Raw genomic sequence first — 22,570 nt, 5'->3', positions numbered from 1 at the left:
GCTCCCCCCACCAACAAACAGCTTCCTATCTCTTGAGTTTCCTCTCATCTCCCTTTTTTTTATTCTGCAATACACTGAGCGTGCTATTGTTTACAGTCTTATTTTAGACTTGTTGTTCATCATGGATTCCACGGGTCTGAGTGGTGATGGTGCTGCCTACCGGTCTCGTGGCTACCAACTCGAAATGTTGGATGCTAGCCGCAAGGAGAATATCATTGTCGCGGTATGTTTTCTCGAGCTTTGAGAACTCAGAAGATATCTACTGACTATTGATAGATGGACACGGGGAGTGGAAAGACTCATATGCATGTTTGGGGGTGACGCTTCCTTTATCGGCACATTTTCCTGACCTTTGTTTTAGTGCTATTCTTCGGATTATAGATGAGCTTGAGAAATACAATTCTCCAGACAAAGTGAATGAACTCGTTAATGCTTATCTTTATTCTCGGCTCACATCTGTCACAGCTTATCTGGTTTCTTGCCCCGACTGTGGCATTGAGCCTTCAACAACATGAAGTTATCACTAGCCAGATCGTCTCCGTGAAAACTAAGGTTTTGACCGGTCTAGACAATGTCGATCGATGGACTGAACAGAGTGTCTGGGATAAAGTGCTCAAGGATGTCCGCGTGGTTGTCTCAACATATGCTGTCCTTGCTGATGCTTTAAGCCATGGTTTTATCCGCATGTCCCGACTTTCTCTCCTTATTTTTGATGAGGGTACGTGACACATCCCAATGCATACCAGAATCTAGACTAATATAACATGTAATCCAGCTCACCATTGCACGAGACGCCATCCGGCGAACAAGATTATGCAAAATCACTACCATCCTACCCTGCTGAGGTCAGGGCCAAATGCCGTACCTCGGATCTTGGGCCTCACTGCTAGCCCAGTGGTTCGTTCGAGCCAGAATGAGCTTGAGTCAGTCCCTCTACTACGTGATAAGCCTCACCAGTAACTGACCATCTTCCATCTAGAACGATCGAGTCTAACTTGAATGCAGTATGCAAGACTCCACGAGTCCACCGCACTGAGCTTTTGGAAAATACCCATCGCCCTCATCTAGAGCGTGTCAATTACATACCTTTTGACGAAGCACAGTATGGCTTTGGAAGCCTTCTACTATCATCTCTCATAGATTGTTGCAGGGCCTATAACATAGAGGATGATCCTTGGATCGAATCATTACGGTCAAAGGAACAGACTGTGGAGCTGGCGAAGGCTCTCACTACAGGTAAAACATTCTGTAGCGAGCAATTGAGGATCTTCCAGGCGCGCAGCCGTCACATCTATGAGGAACTGGGAGGTTGGGCTGCCGACTTCTTCATCAGTGCTTCAATTGACCAACTTCAGCGTTCAGTCCAAGATGCTAGTGAGATGTCAAATCTGGACCAAATGGAGAGAATTTACCTCCTGGAACTGCTGCGGGTAATGCCTACACTAGGTTCAGTCGAGGAGAGTAATCACGTATCCATCAAACTTGAAATGCTTCTCAACTTCCTCGAAAAAATGGATGATCCTGGGTTTTCCGGGCTACTCTTTGCTAAGCAGAGAGCAACTGTCAGTGTGTTGACTCGAATTTTATCCCTCCATCCAAAAACAAGAGATCGCTTCCAGTGTGCGGCTTATGTTGGTTGGGCGAGTGATAGAAGCCGCAAGGGCTGTCTTGGCGACTTACTTCATCGGGATATGCAAAGAAATACTCTCGATGAGTTCAGAGCTGGCCGCAAAAACCTCATCGTCTCCACTGATGTTCTGGAAGAAGGGATTGACATAAGCGCGTGCAGTTTGGTTATCTGTTTTGACAAGCCTGCAAACCTCAAGTCATTTGTTCAGCGGCGTGGGCGTGCTCGTCATAGAGAATCTACATATGCCATCATGATCTCAAATGAGGATGAGTTGTTGAGCCTTCATAAATGGCAGGAACTGGAGCAAGTTATGATTAAAGCGTATCAGGATGAAGAACGACAGCGTCGGGAACTTTATGAGCTCGAAGCCGCCGAGGAGGATGTCAATGAGAGACTTTGGGTGGAAAAGACTAGGTAAGTGGTATCCATGTCTTCTCTTGGTATTTACTGACATCCGTTGGCAGTGCTTTGTTGACGGCGGACGATGCAGTGCAGCATTTACATCACTTTTGCGCGGTCTTGCCAGTTGATGAGTTTTCCGATAACCGACCAATGTTTTCTTTTGAAGAGAACAGCGTGGGATTGCTTTTAGGTACGGTCACACTACCAAATTCTGTGCATCCGACGGTTCGACGAACAATGGGGAAATCCTGGTGGCGGACAGAGCGAGCAGCCAGAAAAGAGACTGCATTCCAAGCCTACAAAGCTTTGCATTCGTATGGGTTGGTCAACGAAAATCTCTTGCCATTGACACGAAAGCCAGAGTTGAGATTCTCGGAACAGACAACTCTCCCATCCATTATCCCAGCCGCGGAACAGTATGACCCTTATGTAGATCTTGCACAAGGCTGGGCTTCGGGTCAGCTGTGCCAGACACGTTTGAAGATATGCAGCAATGGTTCTGTCAATGAAGATCTGGCCGTCTCCTTGATTTTGCCGAGATTGACTCCGACGCCGCACCCTATTCCTCTCTACTGGGAACCTGAAACCTCCTTGAAACTTTATTTTGATCCGCAAATGTCGACTTTTGAGACGACGGCGGAGAGACTGGATCAAATGAGAAGGATCACTGCCCTCTACCTACAAGCTCCCAGCTCGCGCCAGCGGGGAGAGGACCGTGACTTCGTAGCTCTCTTCGTCCCCGATATCCCACATGAACACCTGGGAGAATGGCTTGCGGTGTACGAAGGAAAAGAGCCTGCAATGGATGCCTACTTGAGGGATCCAACTTTGCCGCCTACGGGTATCGTCCGCGACCAATCCAAATTCAGCGAGCCGCGGACATTCAGCAGATGGATTGTTCCCACCGAGGTATCAAAATCGTCACCTATTGAAATCGAATGCTTCTCACTTCCCCGTCGACGAAATCTCCTCCAGGTGCGGGCCCTGAATATTGCTGAAGATGCAGAGGCAGATGCACCAAAGAAGTCCTACATTCTACCTGCTTCGGCTTGCATTATCGACAAGCTCCCAGCAAAACAGGGTCTCTTTGGACTTTTCATCTCTGCCATTCTGGACCGCTTGGAGGCATCTTTGGTCGCACATCGATTGAACGATACCATTTTGAGAGGAGTCGGAATCCAAAATATCGACCATGTCATTACGGCTATCAGCGCTCCCATTGCACAGGCCAGTACCAACTACCAGAGATACGAGTTCTTTGGTGACTCTGTTCTCAAATTCACTGTTAGTTGCCAGCTCTTTTTCAGGAACACCAACTGGCACGAGGGGTACCTCTCGGAGAGCCGTGACAAGCTCATCCAGAATACTCGCCTTGCTCGCGCAGCTCTCGACACCGGCATTGACTGCTTTATTCTAACGAACCGGTTCACCCCTCGGAAATGGGCTGCACCGTTGATCAGGAACAAGCTGGACCCATCAACGGCTAAGAGGAATATGTCAACCAAGGTCCTGGCAGATGTTGTGGAATCTCTCATTGGCGCAGCCTATGTAGACGGTGGAATCCGCAAAGCGCAGGCCTGTCTCCATCGCTTCTTGCCGGAGATTGATCTCTTCACGAATGATATTTCACCCCTCATCCTCCCAGAAGGGAAAGGCGTGAGCAACTTAATCAACCATCATCGTCTGGCTGGTCTGATCGGGTACACTTTCCAAGATCCCGCCCTTCTAACGGAGGCACTCACCCACGCATCCTGCGAGTACGACACATCAACACAATCTTACCAACGTCTTGAGTTCCTCGGCGATGCCGTCCTCGACATGGTCGTTATGGCAGTGATAGCATCCCACCCTGTGGAAATGGATCAAGGTCCGATGACATTACTCAAACATTCCGTCGTTAACGCCAACCTCCTCGCCTTTTTCTGCATGGAACTATGCGCACCAGACGAACCTTCCCCCATTCCCCAATTTGCCAACGGCGATATCAACCTTGTGCCACAATATGATCAGATCCACCTATGGCGCTTCCTCCGCTCCCATGGCCCTAACATCAAATCCGCCCGGGAAGCTTGTCTCGAGCGACACGAAGGTCTCCGTGGTGAAATTCGCGATGCCCTGGAACATGGAACTCAATACCCGTGGGAATTGTTCGCCCGTCTGCGCGCGGATAAATTCTTGTCGGATATCATCGAGAGTGTTCTTGGGGCGATTTTCATCGACTGCGGGGGCGATCTGGATGTGTGTCACGCATTCGTTGAACGTATTGGTCTGGTGTGGTATATCCAGCGTGTTATTGCGGATGGGGTTAATGTTGTTCATCCTCGGAATATTGCGCAGAACATGGTGAAGGGAGCAGGTACGTTGGTTTTTAAGAGGAAGCGGGTCGAGTCTGAGGGTGTGGCTACATATCGTTGCTCGGCGGTGGTCAACCAGACTGAGATCGCTCTGGTGGAAGGTTGTGCTTCTGCCGAAGAGGCCGAGGTTAAGGTTGCCAATGTTGCTATTGACCACTTGACGTTGCACCCGATTGTTTCTACATGAGCTCGGAACCAAATGACTTGAAGATTGGCGTGCTCGGAATGATCTGTATGATTTTGGATTTTGCTAAGATACATAGATACCATGTGACAAGTGTTGGATTGGGACTACCTTAGATAAAATCGTAAGCAATGTAGCCAGTTACAAGTTCCAAATAAATAGAGTAGCGAAAGACGGTCTACTGCTGTGCCTTGTCTCCCTTTGCACCGCGCTTAGACCGCCGCACAGGGGCAGGCTTAGGTTCCTCTTCTGTCTGTTCCTCCGCATCAGAGCCAAGTGAGTCCACTTGTTCCTCCTCACTGGAAGCCACCATCACACCCTCTTCTGTGCCCTCGGAGGATTGGGTATCCGTCTCCGCCTTCGACACAGGCTCCCAAGTACCCTCAGCTGGCACAGTATCTTGACGTAGACTGGTGAGGATCTGTGTTGCCTCGCTTTCCACGCCATTCCAAGCTCCACAGCTGCCGCACCGCCAGCGGCCCAGCTCTTCCGGTGTTTTGATCCCAGGGGGTGCCTGGCCGTTCACGAGCCGACACGCGGTGCAGATCATGACCATCCGGTTGCGGGGTTGTGTTTCATCTTCTCCCAGCAGAACGTCCAAGAGACGGTCATACCAGTGCGGTTGTTCGATGGATTCGCCGTTCTGAGTGAATGCGTTGGGTGCAAAGCCGGGTTGGTCGGTGGGTGTTTGGGGAGGGAAAGTAGGCGAGAAAGAGGGCTGCTGTGGGGTTTGCGGGCCTTGGGCTAGTTCGAGAGGAGGAGAGGGAGAACTGGGGAATGGCGGGTCATTCGGGGTTTGCGGTACGGAGGGAGGACGGCGGATGTTGGCAGTGGGCGGCGGCGGGAGACCGGTGCGGGCCACATGCTGTTGCTGCTGGGTAGGCTGGCATTTCTCGTCCTGAAGCTTTGCGCCCGGAGGGGGTTTGGGGGATTCGCCGCCGTACTTCTCCAGCAGTTGCTGGGTGGAGTTGTACTTGGTTGCGATCTTGAGCTTTTCGATTGTCTCCTCGCGCTGCTTGTGAAAGTCGTCAAGGCGGCGTTGGATGCGGGAGATTCGGTATTCGAAGATTTTGGAGCTAAGAGTGCGCACACCGTAGATCCTGGGGAACAATAACTAAATGTTAGCGACGTTGGAAGGTGCGGATTAAGGACAGACGTACAGAACCGGCCCGCATGCGATAGCTGCATATTCCTTGACCCCCCAGCTCTCCCATCCTAGTATGAGGGCGAGAAAGATGGAGTAAAATAGATAGGCAAATGTCGAGTAGAGCGTCCAGAGAGCCTTGATGCGCCGAGAGGACTGACGTTGCTGGTCGAGTCGTGCAGTGGCCTGGGCGATCTTGGTCGACAGCGTGGATAGGGTCTTCTCAAAGGAAGCCGCAGAGTTGTCATCGCCCTGGGTAATGTTAGCGGAAAGAAATTAAAATAACCGACAATATATCTCACCTTCCAGGGCCAAAAAGAAACCATTATTGTACATACATAGTATGACTATGAACTGAGAAGAAGCTCCGGTTGTCGAGCTGTTCCAAGTTTCTGGAGGAAGGCGATACGCACGGGCCACTTCAGGTTGGAGGCGTAGCTCTAATAATAGGGAGTCTACTAAGTCCACCTAGATAGGGGCTAATTGTATTTTGCTTCTTTCTTTCATTGCGCATGACTATCTTGGATATCATTACACAAATTCTGACTATTTATTTTTGCCGAGTTGCCCTTTCTATGGCTTGGCGAGGGTGTTTCCAAGCTCCGCAGCCCGCGCAGTGGCAGCCTGGACAGACTTGTCGACAATCTCCTTAAAGTTGAGAGACTCGAATGTCACGAGAGCAGCATGTGTGGTGCCGTTGGGGCTAGTCACGTTCTTACGCAGCTGAGTCGGGCTGTCGGGGCTCTCTACCAACATCTTGCCAGCACCGAGACATGTCTGGGTAGCCAACCGAGTGGCTTGTTCTTCGGGGAGGCCTAGAGCAGTTGCACTTGCAACCAGGTGCTCAACCATGGCAAAGAAGTAGGCAGGTCCAGATCCTGATTAGGTTAGATTGATACGCGTCGATGACATGCCGTATGGCTTTTGGCGTAGGAGACTTACCGGACAAACCAGTGACGACATCAAGAAGTGATTCGCGGTCCACCCACTCGGTAGCCTTGCTAACGCTTCCGAGCATAACATTGACAAGCTCCTTCTCCTCCGATGTGACATCCGCGCTGGCGAACGCACCCGAAGCACCCTCGCCGACTAGGGCGGGGGTGTTGGGCATCACGCGAACAGTGTGAGCTGTACGGCTATCGCTCGTGGTCAACCATTCCTTCAAGCTATCAAGGGTGATACCCGCAGCAATGCTGACGACAACGGGCAAAGTCGCGCGGGGTGACCAGGCACCACCGAGCTCCTCGCACACACTCTTGGTAACCTGGGGCTTGACGGCAATGATGACCAAATCGGCATCACCTCCAGCCTCGATATTGGAGGTGGTGGTGCGCACTCCGAGCGCGGCCATCTTCTCGCGGTTGACATCCCACGGCTCGGAGACACAGATATTCTGCTTGTTGACGCCTTTGCTCAGCAGGCCACCAATGATGGCGGAGGCCATGTTGCCACCACCAATGAAGGCCAATTTGCTCTCTTGAAGGGACGGCATTGTATATAGCTGAAACGGTCCACAGATGTATCCAAGTGAGTAATGGGGAAGTCCCGCACTTATGTAAAATTTTGGTGGGGCATCCTGCCGTTATCGCACCGGCCCGGTATTAGAGAAAAAGCGAGGTTTGGGTTTTATAAAGGTTGTTATTATTCCTCTTTGTCTCAGTTATTATCTAATTCTAGCTGTGAGACTCCAATCGGATATGATCATATATCCCTTGTGGCAACTATATCAACTGGTATGTGCGCATATACACGTTCAACTAAGGTGGGGTAAACCATTGCTTCCAATATAAGCTATTTGAACAGATGTTACAATCTGGTATCCTTGACCTTCGTTTTGCGGAAGACATCCAGATCTCATTTATCCTTTACTGGCTTTGGTTAATAAGTTGACACACTAGACTTATTTAATAGACCTCGTATCACTCTAAGAACCCAAAGGGCGTCTCATTGAAACCTGTATGGCACGAGGACTAAGCAACATTTACTTCTAGAGTGGAGATTACAAACGTGGGATCGGTTTAAGGATATTGTACAATAAAATTGAAAGGTTTGGCACTTATCGTACAGGTAAATCAGAATATCTCAAAAAAGTGACAAAACAAAATTCAAAAGCTTAAAACAATCATTCGTAACTCGTGATAGTGTACAGTGGGTATCAATCAGTAGACACGGTGTGAGCCACGTCCATCAGTGCCATGCATGCGGCGAGTTCCAGCAGCCTAGTTTCAAAAATGTTAGCTCGAATCCAAGTTGAATCAGAGTCATTCAATGCTTACCTTGACTGCAGGGCGGTGCGTCAAACTTCCTTTCAGCTTCAACATAGCGCCAGAGAACTTGTCACCCATGGAGGGTTTGCGCTGATGGCGGGTATGGGAAGGTGTTCCATAGGCATTCTTGTGACCAAAACGGCCCCCAGTAGGACCGGTACGAGCACTGTGGCTAGTATGACCAGCAGTATGACCGTGGACGGGATTCTGGTGTGTGGTCGTTGTAGTTTTGACGGTGCGCGACTTCGCGTTTCGGCCCTTGAGTTTGGTCATCAGAGTAGGCTTGGTGGTGCGAGTGGTTGTAGTAGCGGGGCGACGACGGTGAAACATTGTGATGGATTGACGAAGTTGGTTTGATGAAGATGGTATTGTGTTTGATATGGAATGTATATTGAGCACAAGATTGTAGTGTAGTAAGTTGATTTATATTGGTATAGATAGGTGGAAGTTCAGGGTCTTTATATAATCTGTAGAGATATGGTGATTCCTGTGTTTACTGCGATGTCGAATAAAACGTACGCCAAGCATCATCATCAGCATCATATCGCCTTCGAAGATAGGAGACGTTGACGAAAAGGCGCTCAGCCGGCGCGTCATCCGAAGGACGATCTTCTCTAGGTGTCTCCAGTCATCTCGCACAGGCCAGAAGACAAAATTCTACCAAAATAACAACACATGTTATTGGTAGATTGTCCTTGCAGATCAAAAGAAGACAGGGATATACATTGAGACTACGTCTCAATTCTCAAGAATGATGGGATAAACAAGATTTAGACGTAGGTTGCAAGTTGCAGACCCTTGTATGTCAAATGAGACTATGATGTCATGTCATGGTCGGTGCACCTGCCAAGACATTCATCCCATGACAGGTTCCAACCTTGGGAGGTTGCATTGTCCTAATTGAGTGTAGAGCTTAACAGATGATGCTGGAAGTAGGTCTTCATTTGGTGGCCGCTAGACTTGATATGTTGCATCTCGAGCATATACAATCTCATTCGATCTGCTTATAGCTGTTACGCGTTGCTAGCTGGTCACAGTTATCCATGTTAGAAAATACCAGGACTATCCTTAACTTGTGATGCACTGCCTCCAACTTCAACAGTATGTCTCTCAACTGTACCGTTGCTATTTGGGTCTATGAGACTCATAGAAGATGAGATCGTGAAAATGAAGCACAATATGAATAGAAGCTGTAAAACCCATGTAAGGAGGGAGGAAAGGAAGATTCTGCAAGTCTCACTATAGTATAATCATGTGATATATGGGGATATCAAACAGTTGCCTTATATGACTTATTACAGATTAAGTTCTTTTTTTTAAGGCATTGAGGAACATTACTAGGTTGACTGCTGGATAAGCTCCCCTGTTCATGATGTATTAAATGAAAATCGAGTAACTCGTCTGAACTCTCAATGGGAAATACAATGTAAGAATTTTGATTGATCGCCAAGGCCTAAACTAGATACATCAGAGCATTCTTACCTACAATATATATTATATATATCATACATCTGTGGATGAGACGGATCCTATCCAGCAATGCGATCGTCCTATTCTCTTATATATCCAATTGGGTAGCTTTAGACCGCCCTAGATATGTATCCACGAAGAAAAGTATCGCATATGCCACGTCTGTACCTGTGGACCTAATCAAAACATACCAATTAGCCACAAATCATGCAATGGTGTGATGACACATTAAATATCACAATTTCAGTAAATCAGACGACCAGAATGAAACAATGTAGATGGACACGGATTCAACAAATTCTTTGCAGAAAGGGAAGAGGTCAATCATCATAGAGACTATGTGGTTTGCGGGGGGAACAGGGGCGAATATTTTGGGGGTAGTTACCTGGACCAGTCAGAGCCCTCCCTGAAGTGGGGGGCGATAGGTGGCGGCGGGAACTAGGGGTTTGTATGAGCCACTGGTTCCTGGATAGTTCCTGAAGCTGAGAGTTATGTTCTATAGCGATTTGATTTTGAGTGGCAACGATCGCTGTATGTTAATCACAGACGCAGTCGCGAGAGGGAATGAATTGCTTCTTCCAGACCCCTCTTGAAATGAGTATATGCCAAAATGATAACATATGATTGGGGCAAATTCCTATGACTTCAAGAAGGGTTCGTGAGTTAAATCAGGATTCCCCTGAGTGATCTTAAATACTCGTTGCTGGGTAGGGCTAGGGCATCGGCCCTATTCAGAAATTTACATGGAGAAATTTATTATGGAGAAATTTGGTCATTGATGGAGCCGTATGACGAAGCTGTACCCACCTATAAATATGTACAGTGTCTATGTGTTAGTAATATGTATACAACGTTGTAAGTGTTAGGCCAATCCCACAAAAAAAGGTTCATGATTGTGCCTCGGCGTAATCTTGTCTACAAAGTAAAATCCTCGGTCTACCCATTCTCACCGGCTACCTGATATCCAGACGAAGTCTCCAGGTTCATCATCAAGTCGAACATCATGTGTGCCGAGATCCATGTAAGGGATATTTTGCAGACGTGTTTGATTAATTTACCTAGGTACTAGTGATTCTTGACTAATGAGCCTCATTAAGCGCTCTTATATTGGAAAGCGGCTATAATAGGAAAGCCCCACCCAGGGGAAATGTGACATGGATATTTCACCTTGGCATCTTCATTATCTGCCTTATGGTGTGGGACTTAATCCTTATCACTATTGTTAGGATATCCGAAATTAGTTCAGATTTCCAGTTAATTCGCAGTAATTAACGTGATTTGGAATGGATTCAACGCTAACCCTTATTCATCATCCTTGCATGATAAGAATCTTGAACTCCTACGGAATCGAGATTAGCGCGGCTTTGATACCTTCGTCACCTATTCCTACCTGTAAGCTGCATCTAGCTTATATCGAGGCATATGATTTTAATCCAGACTGCGTTTAAACTGCTTCCATCAGCGGGATCCGTTGCTTTCTCCATTTCTACATGACTCCATTCATGTTTCTGTTACGTATTTTTGTTTATCATCTGTATATATAGGGTTATGAAGCCTATAGGTATAGGCTTCGTGCTAGGCATTGAGAAGCTAGACAGACAGTTGAAAATTTATCTTTTGTACTATACTTCGAGTATCAAAATCATCTTTGTAAGAACACTTATCTATACATACTTAGTATAGTTTCTATACTGTACATTATAACAGAATTCAAAGCTGCCGTATTTATATGTTGTTTTATATTACGAGGCCCTCATGTGATGAGCTCGTTACTGTTGAAATGTACAGTATGAAACTAGTACGAAGCATATATGGGATAAGGATTCTTATAAGAATGATTTTGATACTCGAAGTATACCAAGAATGAATGGTAGAAACTTTACAATCTCTCAATGCCTATTCCGTAGTAAGAAGCCCATATTTATAGGCTTCCTCCCCCTGTGTCAACAGAGAAAAATCCCGCATATGTTAAATATAAATTTGTAATAGAAAGATAAATAGAATCATAGAAAAATGGGGAGAGTAACGGATTCCGCCGGAGGAAGCATACTAAAGCAGTTGAAATGCAGTCTGAATTGGAATCCTATCCTTCGATATAACCTAGATGCAGGTTATATGTAGGAATAGGCGACGAAGCTGTTAAAGTGCATCAAACCCACGCTAATACCGATTCCGTAGGAGTTCAAGATTATCAGCATGCAAGAATGACGAATAAGGGTTAGCGTTGAATCCGTTCCAAATCTCGTTAATTACTGCGAATGAACTGAGGTTCTCAACAGTTACTTCCCAAGGCTCAGTGCTCTGGCGCTACCTACATAGGTAACAAGCGCACGATGTCTTTACATTAATGTCTCATTGATGTCGGAAAAGCTTGAAGACTATCTACAACACAACGATAGGGCCCAGATGGCGATGCGTCTAGTCAGCTGATCTGGACTTGTCTCGCGGAAGGCCTGGGTCGTGAAATGGTCAAGCACCGCGCTCAAATCCCGTCTTGGAATGCCGGAACCTCGGCGCTGACAGGTCCCCGCGGTTATTCATTGGTGTTTTAGGAGGGAAGTGAGGGGCATGTCGGTACCCCGCTGCCAAGATGTCATTTTTTTGAGTAAGGATGTTCAAAGGAAGTGGAAATGTACTTCAAATACCCAATAAGAGAGGCTCTGAGGACAAAGAAATGCAGTGCAGTCTGCATACGGGATATGCAAGGTTTTAGGCTGTGTTAACGGCCCGTCGGGCAACCAATTGCGACTTTGGGATGCTTCCAAAACACCCTTTAAATACGTGGCATTTCAGCTCAGATGGTGCGGCTGAAACCCAAATATTACAGCTGAGGCTCAGATATTGCGATAGGTAAGAGGTATTTAAATCGCTGGTTTCCACCAATTTAACCATTGTCTCCTAGTATTGAAAGTTGAAGCCGCTCAAAATGACTGACCCCAAACCGCTGGATTTTTCTGTGGGTCTCTCTAAAAGCAGTATGAGGCCAATGGCACGACTAATCTTTGCTGAAATAGACATTCCACAATGTGATCAATAATGAGTTGACTACGACATTGGAAACCCGGCATGGGATCAACCCTGCCAACACTCAGCCTAATCCACCCGTACCCGTTTCCACCCAGGATGATCTTGACAAGGCCGTGAAGGCGGCTCGGGATGCATTCAAGGGCTGGGCCAAGACCTCTTTTGAAGAGCGACGTAAAGCTCTGCATGCCTGGGCTGATGCCATCGAGGCTAATGTCGACGGATTCGCACAAACGCTCACGATGGAACAAGGAAAGCCATTGACTCAATCATCTATGGAAGTGGGTATGGCAACTACGTGGATTCGCGGCCTCGCTTCCATTGAGATTCCCGACACTGTCATCGAGGAAACCCAAGATAGGAAGATTATTCAACGTCACAAACCCATCGGCGTGGTGGGCGCCATTGTTCCCTGGAACTTCCCTGTCCTTTTGGCCGTCGGAAAAATAGTCTCTGCTGTATACACCGGAAACACCATTATTGTGAAGCCATCTCCTTTCACACCTTATTGCGACCTGAAGCTGGTCGAGCTTGCCGTTGACTTCTTCCCTCCTGGCGTGGTTCAATGTCTGAGCGGCGATGAGTCCCTCGGCCCACTGTTCACTGCTCACCCTCAAATTGAGAAGATCAGCTTTACTGGATCGATTGCCACTGGAAAGCGGGTTATGGCTGCATGTGCTACCACTCTCAAGCGAGTTACACTCGAACTGGGTGGCAATGACCCGGCGATTATCTGCGACGATGTTGATATCGATGCCGTTATCCCCAAGATTGGAACTCTTTCCTATCTCTGCAGCTCGCAAATCTGCATGATGATCAAACGACTTTATGTCCATGAGAAGATCTACGATGAGTTCTTGGAAAAGTTAGTCGCGTTTGTCAAGACCCTCAAAGTCGGTCAAGGCACCGAGGCAGATACCTTCTTCGGGCCTGTTCAAAATGAGATGCAATACGAGAAAGCCAAAGACCTGTTCAGCAGCATTGGTACTGAAAACCTGAAACCTGCGCTTGGAGGCACGATCGAGAACTCTTCTGGGTATTTCATCCACCCGACCATTATTGACAATCCCCCGGAGACATCGCGTGTGGTACAGGAAGAGCCATTTGCTCCCATCCTCCCCGTTCTGAAATGGTCTGACGAGGACGATGTGCTTGAGCGTGCGAACGCTTTGGAGACCGGATTGGGCTCTTCTGTCTGGAGTAAGGATTTCGAACGCGCTACTCGCATGGCAGATCAACTCCAGTCGGGTTGTGTGTGGATAAACAGCCACTTTGATTTGGGGCCGAATACTCCCTTTGGTGGCCACAAGCAGAGTGGCGTGGGTGTGGAATGGGGTCTGGCTGGTCTACTTGGGTACTGCAATTCGCAGACTCAGTGGCTGAAGAAGAGTTTCTAGTTCCTAGTTTAGTGTCTAGTTTTCGATAAACTGGTTGAATGTTGACATTAGCAAACTTACAATAGTTCGATTCAATGGATGTACCCCATTTCTCCAATATACTCCACAATATCGGAGCTCTCCCCATGTCATGGAAAATGTGTCAATTCCAAGATTCATTTGTTATCTTATCGCGCCCCTTGAAGCGGATCTTTTCGTACATCGGCAGACTCCGTCTCCGTTAATTTTCCTCTCATGCCGGGGTATTAAATTCGACGATATAAATGCTCTGTGAGCTGCGTTAATTAGGAACTAGACCAAGAACCTCTTTTGCAACAGCTAGGCTCTGCTTTTAGACCCATCCGACAATCCGCCATGTTATACACTCATGCCACAATTGTGACCGTGGATGCTTCACGCCGCATAATTACCGACGGAGCAATCCGCGTAGTCGGCGATGTCATTGTGGATATTGGCAAGACAAATCTCCTCAAAAGAAAGTATGCAACCGATGAAGAGTGCGATCTCTCCGGTCGGATCATCATTCCAGGATTGATCTCGACCCACATGCACACAGCACAGACGTTGCTGCGAGGTACAGCCGATGACCTCGAGCTGGTGTCGTGGCTATGCGAGAGAATCTGGGTTCTTCAGGGGAACTTTACGGCAGAGGACGGGTATGCTGCAGCACGACTGAGTATCGGAGAGATGCTTAAATCGGGGACAACCTGCTTTTTGGAGAGCATGGTATTGGAGTCCTTGGATATCTTTGAATGCCCGGTGACTGACATGAATGTAGTTTGCGGATCGATATGGCTTTGACGGGTTATGCCGTGCTGTTGAAGAGAGTGGCATTCGTGGCTGTCTAGGTAAGATTGTCATGGACATTGCGAAATATGCCAAAGACGATGCTTGGGCTATGCATCCTGGCCTTGTTGAGAACCGCGAAACTTCATTGCTTGGGACTGTGAAGATGTGGGAGAAGTGGAATGGTGCGGCCGACGATAGAATTAGAGTCTGGTTTGGTGCCAGGACTCCCGGAGGGTATGAGACGAAACCGCCATTGGGTGTCGCTCGCTAATAATAAATCAGAGTATCGGACACACTTTATAAGGAAATGACGACCATTTCCAAAGAAAAGGGTATACCTATTACCATGCATTGTGCTGAGGTCAAGGCCGATCGTGATTTCTTCGCATCGGTCTCGCACACCCCGATGTCATACTGCAAATCAGTTGGCTTGCTGAGTGACTCCACAGTCCTCGTTCATATGGTTCATTTGGATGACTCAGACATTGAGTGAGAATCGAATATCTGTGGATTGATTCAACAAAGACTGATTATATTATGAAGACTTCTTTCTTCTTCGGGAACGCATGTCGCACACTGCCCAACATCTAATGCGAAGGTAAGTTGCATTGTCAGTTCGATTCATACAAGCATGGGACTTGGGGATCTGACGAGGTCTAGCTTGCGTCCGGCATCTGCAGGGTACCAGACCTCCAAAAGGCAGGCGTCAATATTGGCCTGGGTACTGATGGCGCCCCGTGTAACAATACGTGTGATCTCCTGCAGGAGATGAAACTCGCAGCTATTATTCACAAGGGGACCTCGCAGGATCCCACGGCAGTTCCAGCCGAAAACGTGCTGGAGATGGCTACAATCAATGGCGCCAAAGCACTGGGCTTGGATAACCAGATCGGCAGTCTGGAAATCGGTAAGAAGGCTGACTTTGTGGCTATCGATGTTCGAGGAATCCACAGCCAGCCTTGGTTTAACCCAGTCAGCGCGGTTGTGTATACTGCAACTGGGCGCGATGTCGATGTTGTTGTAGTAAACGGGAAGGTTGTCGTCAAGAGTGGAGTCCTGATGACGATGGATGAGGAAGAAATTGTGCAGGAAGCACAAAGAAGAAGCAAGGAGGTAGTGGAAAGGGCTGGGCTGGGCAATAAGGTACACGGCCGCTGGCCAGTTGAGTGATCAAACGAACATTCAGTACTACATGTCATGATTCTTTTCATTTCATTTCATCATCTATCAAGTCAGGACGCAAGAAAACTTCCTATGTATAGTTCTATGATTCGGGTCATGCCCACATGCCATCACCATGTCAGTCATCAAGACGTTTGTTTCTCACAACAGATCACGCAAGGCTTCGCCCAAAGCCATAATAGCCATAGCCTGACCGTAAGGCATCGAGGTCAATGGAATCTTCTTGTAAAAGTCGAGACAGTCACCCATCCCGGTGCCAAAGCTGGTATTCTGCAATTCTCCTCTTTCATCAACGTATCCCATCACCGCAGCGATGGCCTTTTCAGCAACGGGGCGGTACTGGGCACTGATGTAACGTTTGCGAACGGCCTTAAGAATACCGTAGGCAAATCCAGCGGTCGCAGAGGATTCCAAGTATGAGTCGGGGTGGTCAAGGAGAGTGTGCCATGCGCCAGATGACGACTGAAGACGCTGAAGGGCCTCGCACTGAGCTTCAAGAGTTTCTATCAGGTGAAGACGGATAGGATCATTTGGCTGGAGGTCGAGCAACTCGATGATCTCGGGGATGACGATTGTGACCCAGCTGTTGCCGCGAGCCCAGCGCGCATCTGCAAAGTTATTTCCGCCATCCTCAAACGTCCAGCCATGGAACCAGAGACCAGTCTTTGTATCGAAAAGATATTTGATGTGGATGAGGAATTGTTTTTTCGCCTCTTCGATATAATGGGGTCGGTTCAGAAGCTTTCCGATCTTCGCGAGTGGCATAACAGTCATCATCAAAGTATCATCCCAGAGCTGCTGGTAGTTTTCTGTAATATAGGTGATATGCTGCATGCCACCGTAGCGGGTGCGGGGGAGCTCGTGCATGGCCCACTCAGCCCATGCATCGAGCCACGGCAGGTAGATGACATTGCCCGTCTTCTCATAAACGTAGGCGAGAGTCAAAAAGGCGGCCATCGTGTTGATATTCTTGGTGGTACCACCTTCAGCAAAGCGAGCAGCAAACCAGTCCTCGATGATGCGCAACAATCTCTCGTCGCCCGTCAGCTCGTAGTACTTCCACACGCCGTATAACCCAATGCCGTGTGTCCACTCCCAACCTTGCCATGACTTTGTATCGATAATCCGCCCATCAGGAAGAGGTAGCAGGAATCTTCCCGTCTCGTCTTTGATGTTGACCAAATTGTCAATCAACAGGTTGACGGCAGTGTGAATTTCGGGGCCCGTGGGCTTAGAGGATGACATTGTGTGATGTTGAGAGACTGGCTGTTGTGTTCTCAACGAATAAGATTATCCTTGACTTTTTTTTTCTGGGAAACAAAATAATATGTTTGCTCCGGCAGGTTCGATACTCATAAGTATTTGGTGAAAGTTGTTCCACAAATGAGCTTTAGAGTCAAACGCCACAAAGCCTCCCCGCGCGGACAAAGCGTGATTCGGGTGAGAGAAGACCGAAGTACATATGAAAAACGTACTTTGAAACTGAATTTATCCATACCCACCGGAATAAGCGAGTAGTTTTCGGCCACCGGGGTAGTAGATCCCCGGACTCCCCCAGCGTGGGGAGAACACTAGCGTGATGTCTCCTCCTTTGCCAAGAAAGCCGGGGAAACGAAGACGGAGGTGACTGCTTGACTCGGTTTAACTCGATTTGACTCCCGGTTAATATGGTATTCCTTGCAATTAACAAGCCACATGACTCTTTCTGTCGGCTAATCATCTTACATGTGGTTAGGGCAAGTTTCAAGGTTCTAGTTGGGATCATGCACGGTCCTGACAGCGAGGGCCCACGGCAATTATAAGTCCGACTGAATATCTCAATTTCCTATTCCCTGTGTCTCCTGATCAACTGCGCTTTTGCACCTTCGATTTTTCATTTTGACATGGCCGAAGGCAAAAACGACTCCCAGCAGGGGATTGAGGTAGCCCCTTACCAGGATGTTACAGCGTCTGGTGAGGGAATCGAGGTAGTGCAAACACAACACCCAGAAGTTGATATGGGAGAGTATCAGAACAAGCAAGACATCTCGCATGTCGAAAAGATTCTCTCTGGCGATGATCTCGCAAAGGATAACATGGATATCACCCGTGTGGACAAGGAAATCCAAGCATATGCCGCCCACAGTCAGGTGGAAATCGACGATGAGACGAATAAGCGCCTCAAGCGTCTGATTGATCGCCGTGTTCTCGTCGTCATGATTTGCACATATTTCCTACAGGCTCTGGACAAGGGAACGATGTCGTTCTCTGCTATTATGGGGATTAGGACGGACACGAACTTGGAGGATGGGCAGAAGGTATGCGATACTTCTGAAGCTTTCATCTCCATAACCATGCTAAACCTGTTCCTATCGATAGTACTCTTGGTTGACTACATGTATTTACATCGCTGTTCTCATCGTCGAATACCCCACGAATTGGATCATCCAAAGAGTCCCAATCGGCAAGTACTTGGGCATCAACATCTGCCTATGGGGTATGATTCTGGCACTCCACTCAGTCTGCAAGAACTTCACTGGGTTGGTCATTGTTCGTACCCTTCTGGGTATCTTTGAGGCTTGTTGTCAGCCAATTTTCGTGACCCTTTCCTCGATGTGGTATAAGCGAGAGGAACAAGCGGCTACGGTGACATACTGGTATGTGAAAACTTGTCTATAACAGAGAGTTTATATTAATATAATGGTACAACAGGTACATGATGAACGGTGCACAGCAGATTGTCGGTGGCTTGTTAGCATACTGCTTCAGCCTTATTGCAGGAGACACGGTGCTCAAGTCTTGGCAAGCACTCTTCCTGACATATGGATGTATCTCCGTTGTCTGGGGACTCTTCGTCATTTGGTGGATGCCTGACTCCCCTATGCGTGCCAAGTGCTTTAGCGAGGAAGACAAACGTCTTATGGTGGAACGTCTTCGTTCTAATCAGACGGGAATTCAGAACAGACAGTTCCACGCATACCAGATGTGGGAGGCGTTCCGCGATCCTCAGATGTGGTGCTATTGTGCTGTTCAAATGTTCACCACTCTCCCTACCAGCGGTCTAGGCGCATTCTTCGGCATCATCATCAAGGGTTTCCACTTCAGTACATTGGAAACTCAGTTGCTTGCCATGGTGCTTGGTGCTTACATTATTATCGTTCTGTTGTCATCTGCATGGTTGGTGACCAAGTATAAGCAAAACACCATCGTGATGCTGTGCTTCATCATTCCGTACTTATTTCCCATAGCTCTTTTGCAGCGAGGCTATACTGACAGCTTGCAGGTCTTTCATCGGAACTATTGTCCTTATGACGGTCGAAAACACCACTCTGCCCACTAAGGTGGGCCTTCTTATTAGTTACTATATCACGATGTCATTCTGGTCGGCCCAAACTCTCACGTTATCTATGGTGTCGCGAAATATTGCTGGTCAAACCAAGAAGTCCACCGTGGTAGCTGCAACATTCGTGTCATGGGCTGCTGGTAACGCAATTGGTAAGTATCTCAGGCTCCACGTCGAGAAGCCCGGTTCCCAACTAACAGATAAAAGGTCCTCAAGTGTTCCTGGACAAAGATCAACCACGATACCACATTGCCTGGAGTGTTCACCTGGCTTGCTATGCCTGTATGGTTTCCGCCGTCATCTACCTCCGTTTCCATCTCAAGCGTGAGAACGCCAAGAAGGATAAGCTGTTAGCTGATTCTGGTCTCACTGCCGCCGATCCGACCCTCATTCATGCATTCGAGGATAAGACGGACCGGGAGAACTTGAACTTCCGCTACGTCTACTAGATACCCAAGATACTTGCGTTGGTATGCAATGTGCTTTCTGGCTTGCTTGTTAAACCTAGCTGTCGTCAACTACATGTATACCCTCGAATACCTTTGTTCTTCCGAAAAATTGCACTCTGGGCACATGGATTTACCGACATCGCACACAAATAATATTACAAAACGTCCCGGCTTTTACTACTTCCTCGGCCTTTGGGTTAGATGGTCAAACATTCTAATAAACACAAATTCATCTACGAGCTCTGAGGTTTAATTCAAAGTATCAAGCCAGCTACCTGTAGCTACATCTGCACCTACAACCCCAGCCCCACATTTTGTTAACGGTCATATAGCACAAGGCAAAAGCTTATAATTATCCTGAATAAGTATCAAACTCCCCTACGTGAGGAGTGTTTATCTCGAGCTCGTTGCTCCTCATAGCACTATTAATTACTTTCAGCGTGGATCAACGCGGCAACTCGCAAGACATTCGCGGAGTCCTTACCTTGCCTTCGGTCATCGTCTCCGTCTTGGCGCCTAATTCATGGCTGTTAATATATCATTACATACATAAATCATCTTGCCCGTGGAGGTACCTCGCATCCATGATTTCTACTCTTTTTTCCCTTTTCCTTTGTTACCAGTTGACTCAATTGCGAATTTCGACCACGAAATATTAGATCAACAATAAACAATTTCAATGCATAACAGAATGGCAGGTTTCTTAAATAACAATACCATATGTTTTTTCAATGGTGCATTTCCAAAGATATTGCCAAGGGCGCCTACTGACACTTCAGACGGGCCAGTGTCAGCTTTGAATCACAACCCGGTGTGCCTGACCCCTCATCTTAATTTTATGATTCCATTCTTCTTGATGGATTTTGATCCTAAGCTATCTTGACACGGAGTCAGCACGACATCCGCTGGTGGCGTTGTGAAATCCTGCACAACTACCCCGTGGCTTGTCTTTATCCGTGCAGAATGATCACTTTAGTGTTGCCGAAATCGCGTATAATGTATCTGATTGGTTTTGTTGGTTCTTCCTTGTAATTAAAATTCTCAATCCGGGGTAATTCAGGGATATTACCCCGGAAGTACAACCCATGATGCCGAGTTATACTCCTCTCGCTCTCTATAAATATGACCGTTGCGCAGGTTCACCAGAAGACAAGACAAGCACAAGGAAAGTCTCACATTTGCTACTGATTTACCACTCAGCATATCTGTTTCTTTCAGACACAAACTTATTCAACCTGCTTCTTCGGATACAACCGCAATGTATAGCATTCTCGCTCCCGCTCTGTTTGCGTCGCTTGTTGCGGCCCATGGTCACGTCACCAACATCGTTATTAACGGTGTCTCCTTCGATGGATGGGACATAGGAAGTTATCCTTATACAGACTCGCCTCCAGTCGTGGTGGCTTGGGGTACCCCAAACACTGCCAATGGCTTCGTTGCCCCGGGTAAGTTACGCCATGGTTGTCCTCTTTGACCAAAAGCCATGCTCTTTTTAACTCTGTGAAACCAGATGCATACGATACCTCGGATATCATCTGCCATCTTGATGCTACTAATGCTAAAGGTCACGCGGTAGTAGCTGCCGGTGACCGAGTCTTCCTCCAATGGACCCCCAACTGGCCAGAATCACATCATGGACCGATCATTGATTACCTCGCCAGTTGTGGTGCGGGTGGCTGTGAAACTGTGGATAAAACGACCCTCGAATTCTTCAAGATTAGCGGCGTCGGACTAGTTGACGGAACAAATGTCCCCGGAATTTGGGCCGATGATCAACTCATAGCCCACGAGTCGGGATGGATGGTCGAGATTCCTTCCGACATCGCACCTGGACATTATGTCTTGAGACATGAAATGTAGGTAGATTTCCTTGATTTCTCGAGAAGTTTTGCTAATCTTGTTATGAAGCATCGCACTCCATGGCGCAGGAACTCAGGGCGGGACCCAGAATTATCCCCAATGCTTCAACCTACAAATCATCGGCTCAGGATCAGACAAGCCAGCAGGTGTCTTGGGTACTGATTTGTACAATCCAACTGACCCTGGCATCCTTGTGAACATCTACACGTCTCTGTCAACATATGTAAGTGATTGGTGGATGTTAGGCCTGGCTAATATCTCGCCCAATTCCCGTGCGTTACTAATGTCACTTTCTCAGATTGTCCCCGGACCAACTCTTTACAGTGGTGCGGTCTCAATCACACAAACCACCTCAGCAATAACTGCTTCTGGTACACCAGTGACAGGGACAGGTGCTATTACTGATGGCACCGTCACAGCCACAGCTACAACATCCAAGACTACCACCACCACTACCACCACAACGACGACACTGGTGACTTCTACCAAAACCACCACTACTGCTGGTGGGGGCGGAGCAAGCCAAACTCCCTACGGACAGTGCGGAGGAGCTGGTTGGACGGGACCAACTGCATGCGCGTCGCCGGCAGCCTGTTCTTCGGCAAACCAGTGGTATTCTCAGTGTCTTCCAACTGCTGTCTAATTTCATCTGACACAAGGGTCACGTAAAGCGTGAACCTGAATGAGCGATTCCAAGTATGAGCAGGAAATTAGTGCTATTGATGAAACATAGTGACTGATATCAATGAGAGCCTTTCCAAGTATTTTGTATGCCTTTTGAACCAACTTTTGAGTGGAGTCATATAATTATGTACGATTCGGTCTTCGATCCGTCTTAAGACGCAAAAAATATATTCACCAATTTTTGGGCCAGTTTGTTGCCCATTCTTCGACACAGTTGAGACAGATTAGATGCCTTGGTACCTTGTTTGTCAGGCTTCCTTTACCTAAGGTTAGAATGCGGCCCTCTGTCTTAAACTCTTCCCGCTTTTCAAACTCAACGATGCCCACCCCTATCTGATTTTCCGATGTCCAAACGTGAAGACACATAGTTGTACTGCTGCCTATTTCTTTCACGCAAGTCATGATTTTGTAA

The 22,570-nt window shown here is 47.6% G+C and overlaps 10 protein-coding genes across 10 annotated transcripts; 6 read left to right on the top strand and 4 right to left on the bottom strand.

The window, feature by feature from the left end:
• Positions 1-121: 121 nt before the first annotated feature.
• N7517_002077 (putative RNA helicase/RNAse III) lies at positions 122-4,573 on the top strand (the record flags this gene model as incomplete). Its single annotated transcript, XM_056719807.1, has 7 exons — positions 122-223; positions 277-317; positions 362-413; positions 466-718; positions 776-923; positions 980-2,044; positions 2,095-4,573. The coding sequence occupies 7 exons, from the start codon at positions 122-124 to the stop codon at positions 4,571-4,573; spliced, it is 4,140 nt and encodes a 1,379-aa protein (XP_056583942.1).
• A 175-nt stretch (positions 4,574-4,748) lies between these two features.
• Positions 4,749-6,040, bottom strand: N7517_002076 (uncharacterized protein; the record flags this gene model as incomplete). Its single annotated transcript, XM_056719806.1, has 3 exons — positions 4,749-5,670; positions 5,731-5,966; positions 6,017-6,040. 3 exons carry the CDS (start codon positions 6,038-6,040, stop codon positions 4,749-4,751), a joined length of 1,182 nt encoding a protein of 393 aa, XP_056583941.1.
• Positions 6,041-6,287: 247 nt separating this feature from the next.
• Positions 6,288-7,206, bottom strand: N7517_002075 (pyrroline-5-carboxylate reductase family protein; the record flags this gene model as incomplete). The annotated part of the gene is made up of 2 exons (XM_056719805.1): positions 6,288-6,592; positions 6,657-7,206. 2 exons carry the CDS (start codon positions 7,204-7,206, stop codon positions 6,288-6,290), a joined length of 855 nt encoding a protein of 284 aa, XP_056583940.1.
• Positions 7,207-7,873: 667 nt separating this feature from the next.
• On the bottom strand, positions 7,874-8,311 carry N7517_002074 (uncharacterized protein; the record flags this gene model as incomplete). The annotated part of the gene is made up of 2 exons (XM_056719804.1): positions 7,874-7,933; positions 7,991-8,311. 2 exons carry the CDS (start codon positions 8,309-8,311, stop codon positions 7,874-7,876), a joined length of 381 nt encoding a protein of 126 aa, XP_056583939.1.
• A 4,066-nt stretch (positions 8,312-12,377) lies between these two features.
• Positions 12,378-13,872, top strand: N7517_002073 (aldehyde dehydrogenase family protein; the record flags this gene model as incomplete). The annotated part of the gene is made up of 2 exons (XM_056719803.1): positions 12,378-12,407; positions 12,466-13,872. 2 exons carry the CDS (start codon positions 12,378-12,380, stop codon positions 13,870-13,872), a joined length of 1,437 nt encoding a protein of 478 aa, XP_056583938.1.
• Positions 13,873-14,226: 354 nt separating this feature from the next.
• On the top strand, positions 14,227-15,154 carry N7517_002072 (uncharacterized protein; the record flags this gene model as incomplete). Its single annotated transcript, XM_056719802.1, has 3 exons — positions 14,227-14,598; positions 14,651-14,895; positions 14,944-15,154. 3 exons carry the CDS (start codon positions 14,227-14,229, stop codon positions 15,152-15,154), a joined length of 828 nt encoding a protein of 275 aa, XP_056583937.1.
• A 73-nt stretch (positions 15,155-15,227) lies between these two features.
• Positions 15,228-15,831, top strand: N7517_002071 (uncharacterized protein; the record flags this gene model as incomplete). Its single annotated transcript, XM_056719801.1, has 2 exons — positions 15,228-15,259; positions 15,342-15,831. The coding sequence occupies 2 exons, from the start codon at positions 15,228-15,230 to the stop codon at positions 15,829-15,831; spliced, it is 522 nt and encodes a 173-aa protein (XP_056583936.1).
• A 153-nt stretch (positions 15,832-15,984) lies between these two features.
• N7517_002070 (glycoside hydrolase family 88/105 protein) lies at positions 15,985-17,088 on the bottom strand (the record flags this gene model as incomplete). Its single annotated transcript, XM_056719800.1, has 1 exon — positions 15,985-17,088. The coding sequence occupies one exon, from the start codon at positions 17,086-17,088 to the stop codon at positions 15,985-15,987; it is 1,104 nt and encodes a 367-aa protein (XP_056583935.1).
• A 638-nt stretch (positions 17,089-17,726) lies between these two features.
• Positions 17,727-19,614, top strand: N7517_002069 (uncharacterized protein; the record flags this gene model as incomplete). The annotated part of the gene is made up of 5 exons (XM_056719799.1): positions 17,727-18,140; positions 18,202-18,479; positions 18,535-19,053; positions 19,106-19,317; positions 19,373-19,614. 5 exons carry the CDS (start codon positions 17,727-17,729, stop codon positions 19,612-19,614), a joined length of 1,665 nt encoding a protein of 554 aa, XP_056583934.1.
• A 1,258-nt stretch (positions 19,615-20,872) lies between these two features.
• Positions 20,873-22,117, top strand: N7517_002068 (putative endo-1,4-beta-glucanase; the record flags this gene model as incomplete). Its single annotated transcript, XM_056719798.1, has 4 exons — positions 20,873-21,059; positions 21,125-21,470; positions 21,523-21,697; positions 21,773-22,117. The coding sequence occupies 4 exons, from the start codon at positions 20,873-20,875 to the stop codon at positions 22,115-22,117; spliced, it is 1,053 nt and encodes a 350-aa protein (XP_056583933.1).
• Between the last annotated feature and the right edge of the window lie 453 nt (positions 22,118-22,570).

The sequence above is a fragment of the Penicillium concentricum genome (assembly GCF_028827145.1).
Source record: "Penicillium concentricum strain IBT 3081 chromosome Unknown utg000001l_segment0_segment0, whole genome shotgun sequence".
NCBI lineage: Eukaryota > Fungi > Ascomycota > Eurotiomycetes > Eurotiales > Aspergillaceae > Penicillium > Penicillium concentricum.
The sequence above is the reverse complement of the archived record's forward strand: the minus strand, read 5'-3'. Positions and strand labels throughout refer to the sequence as shown.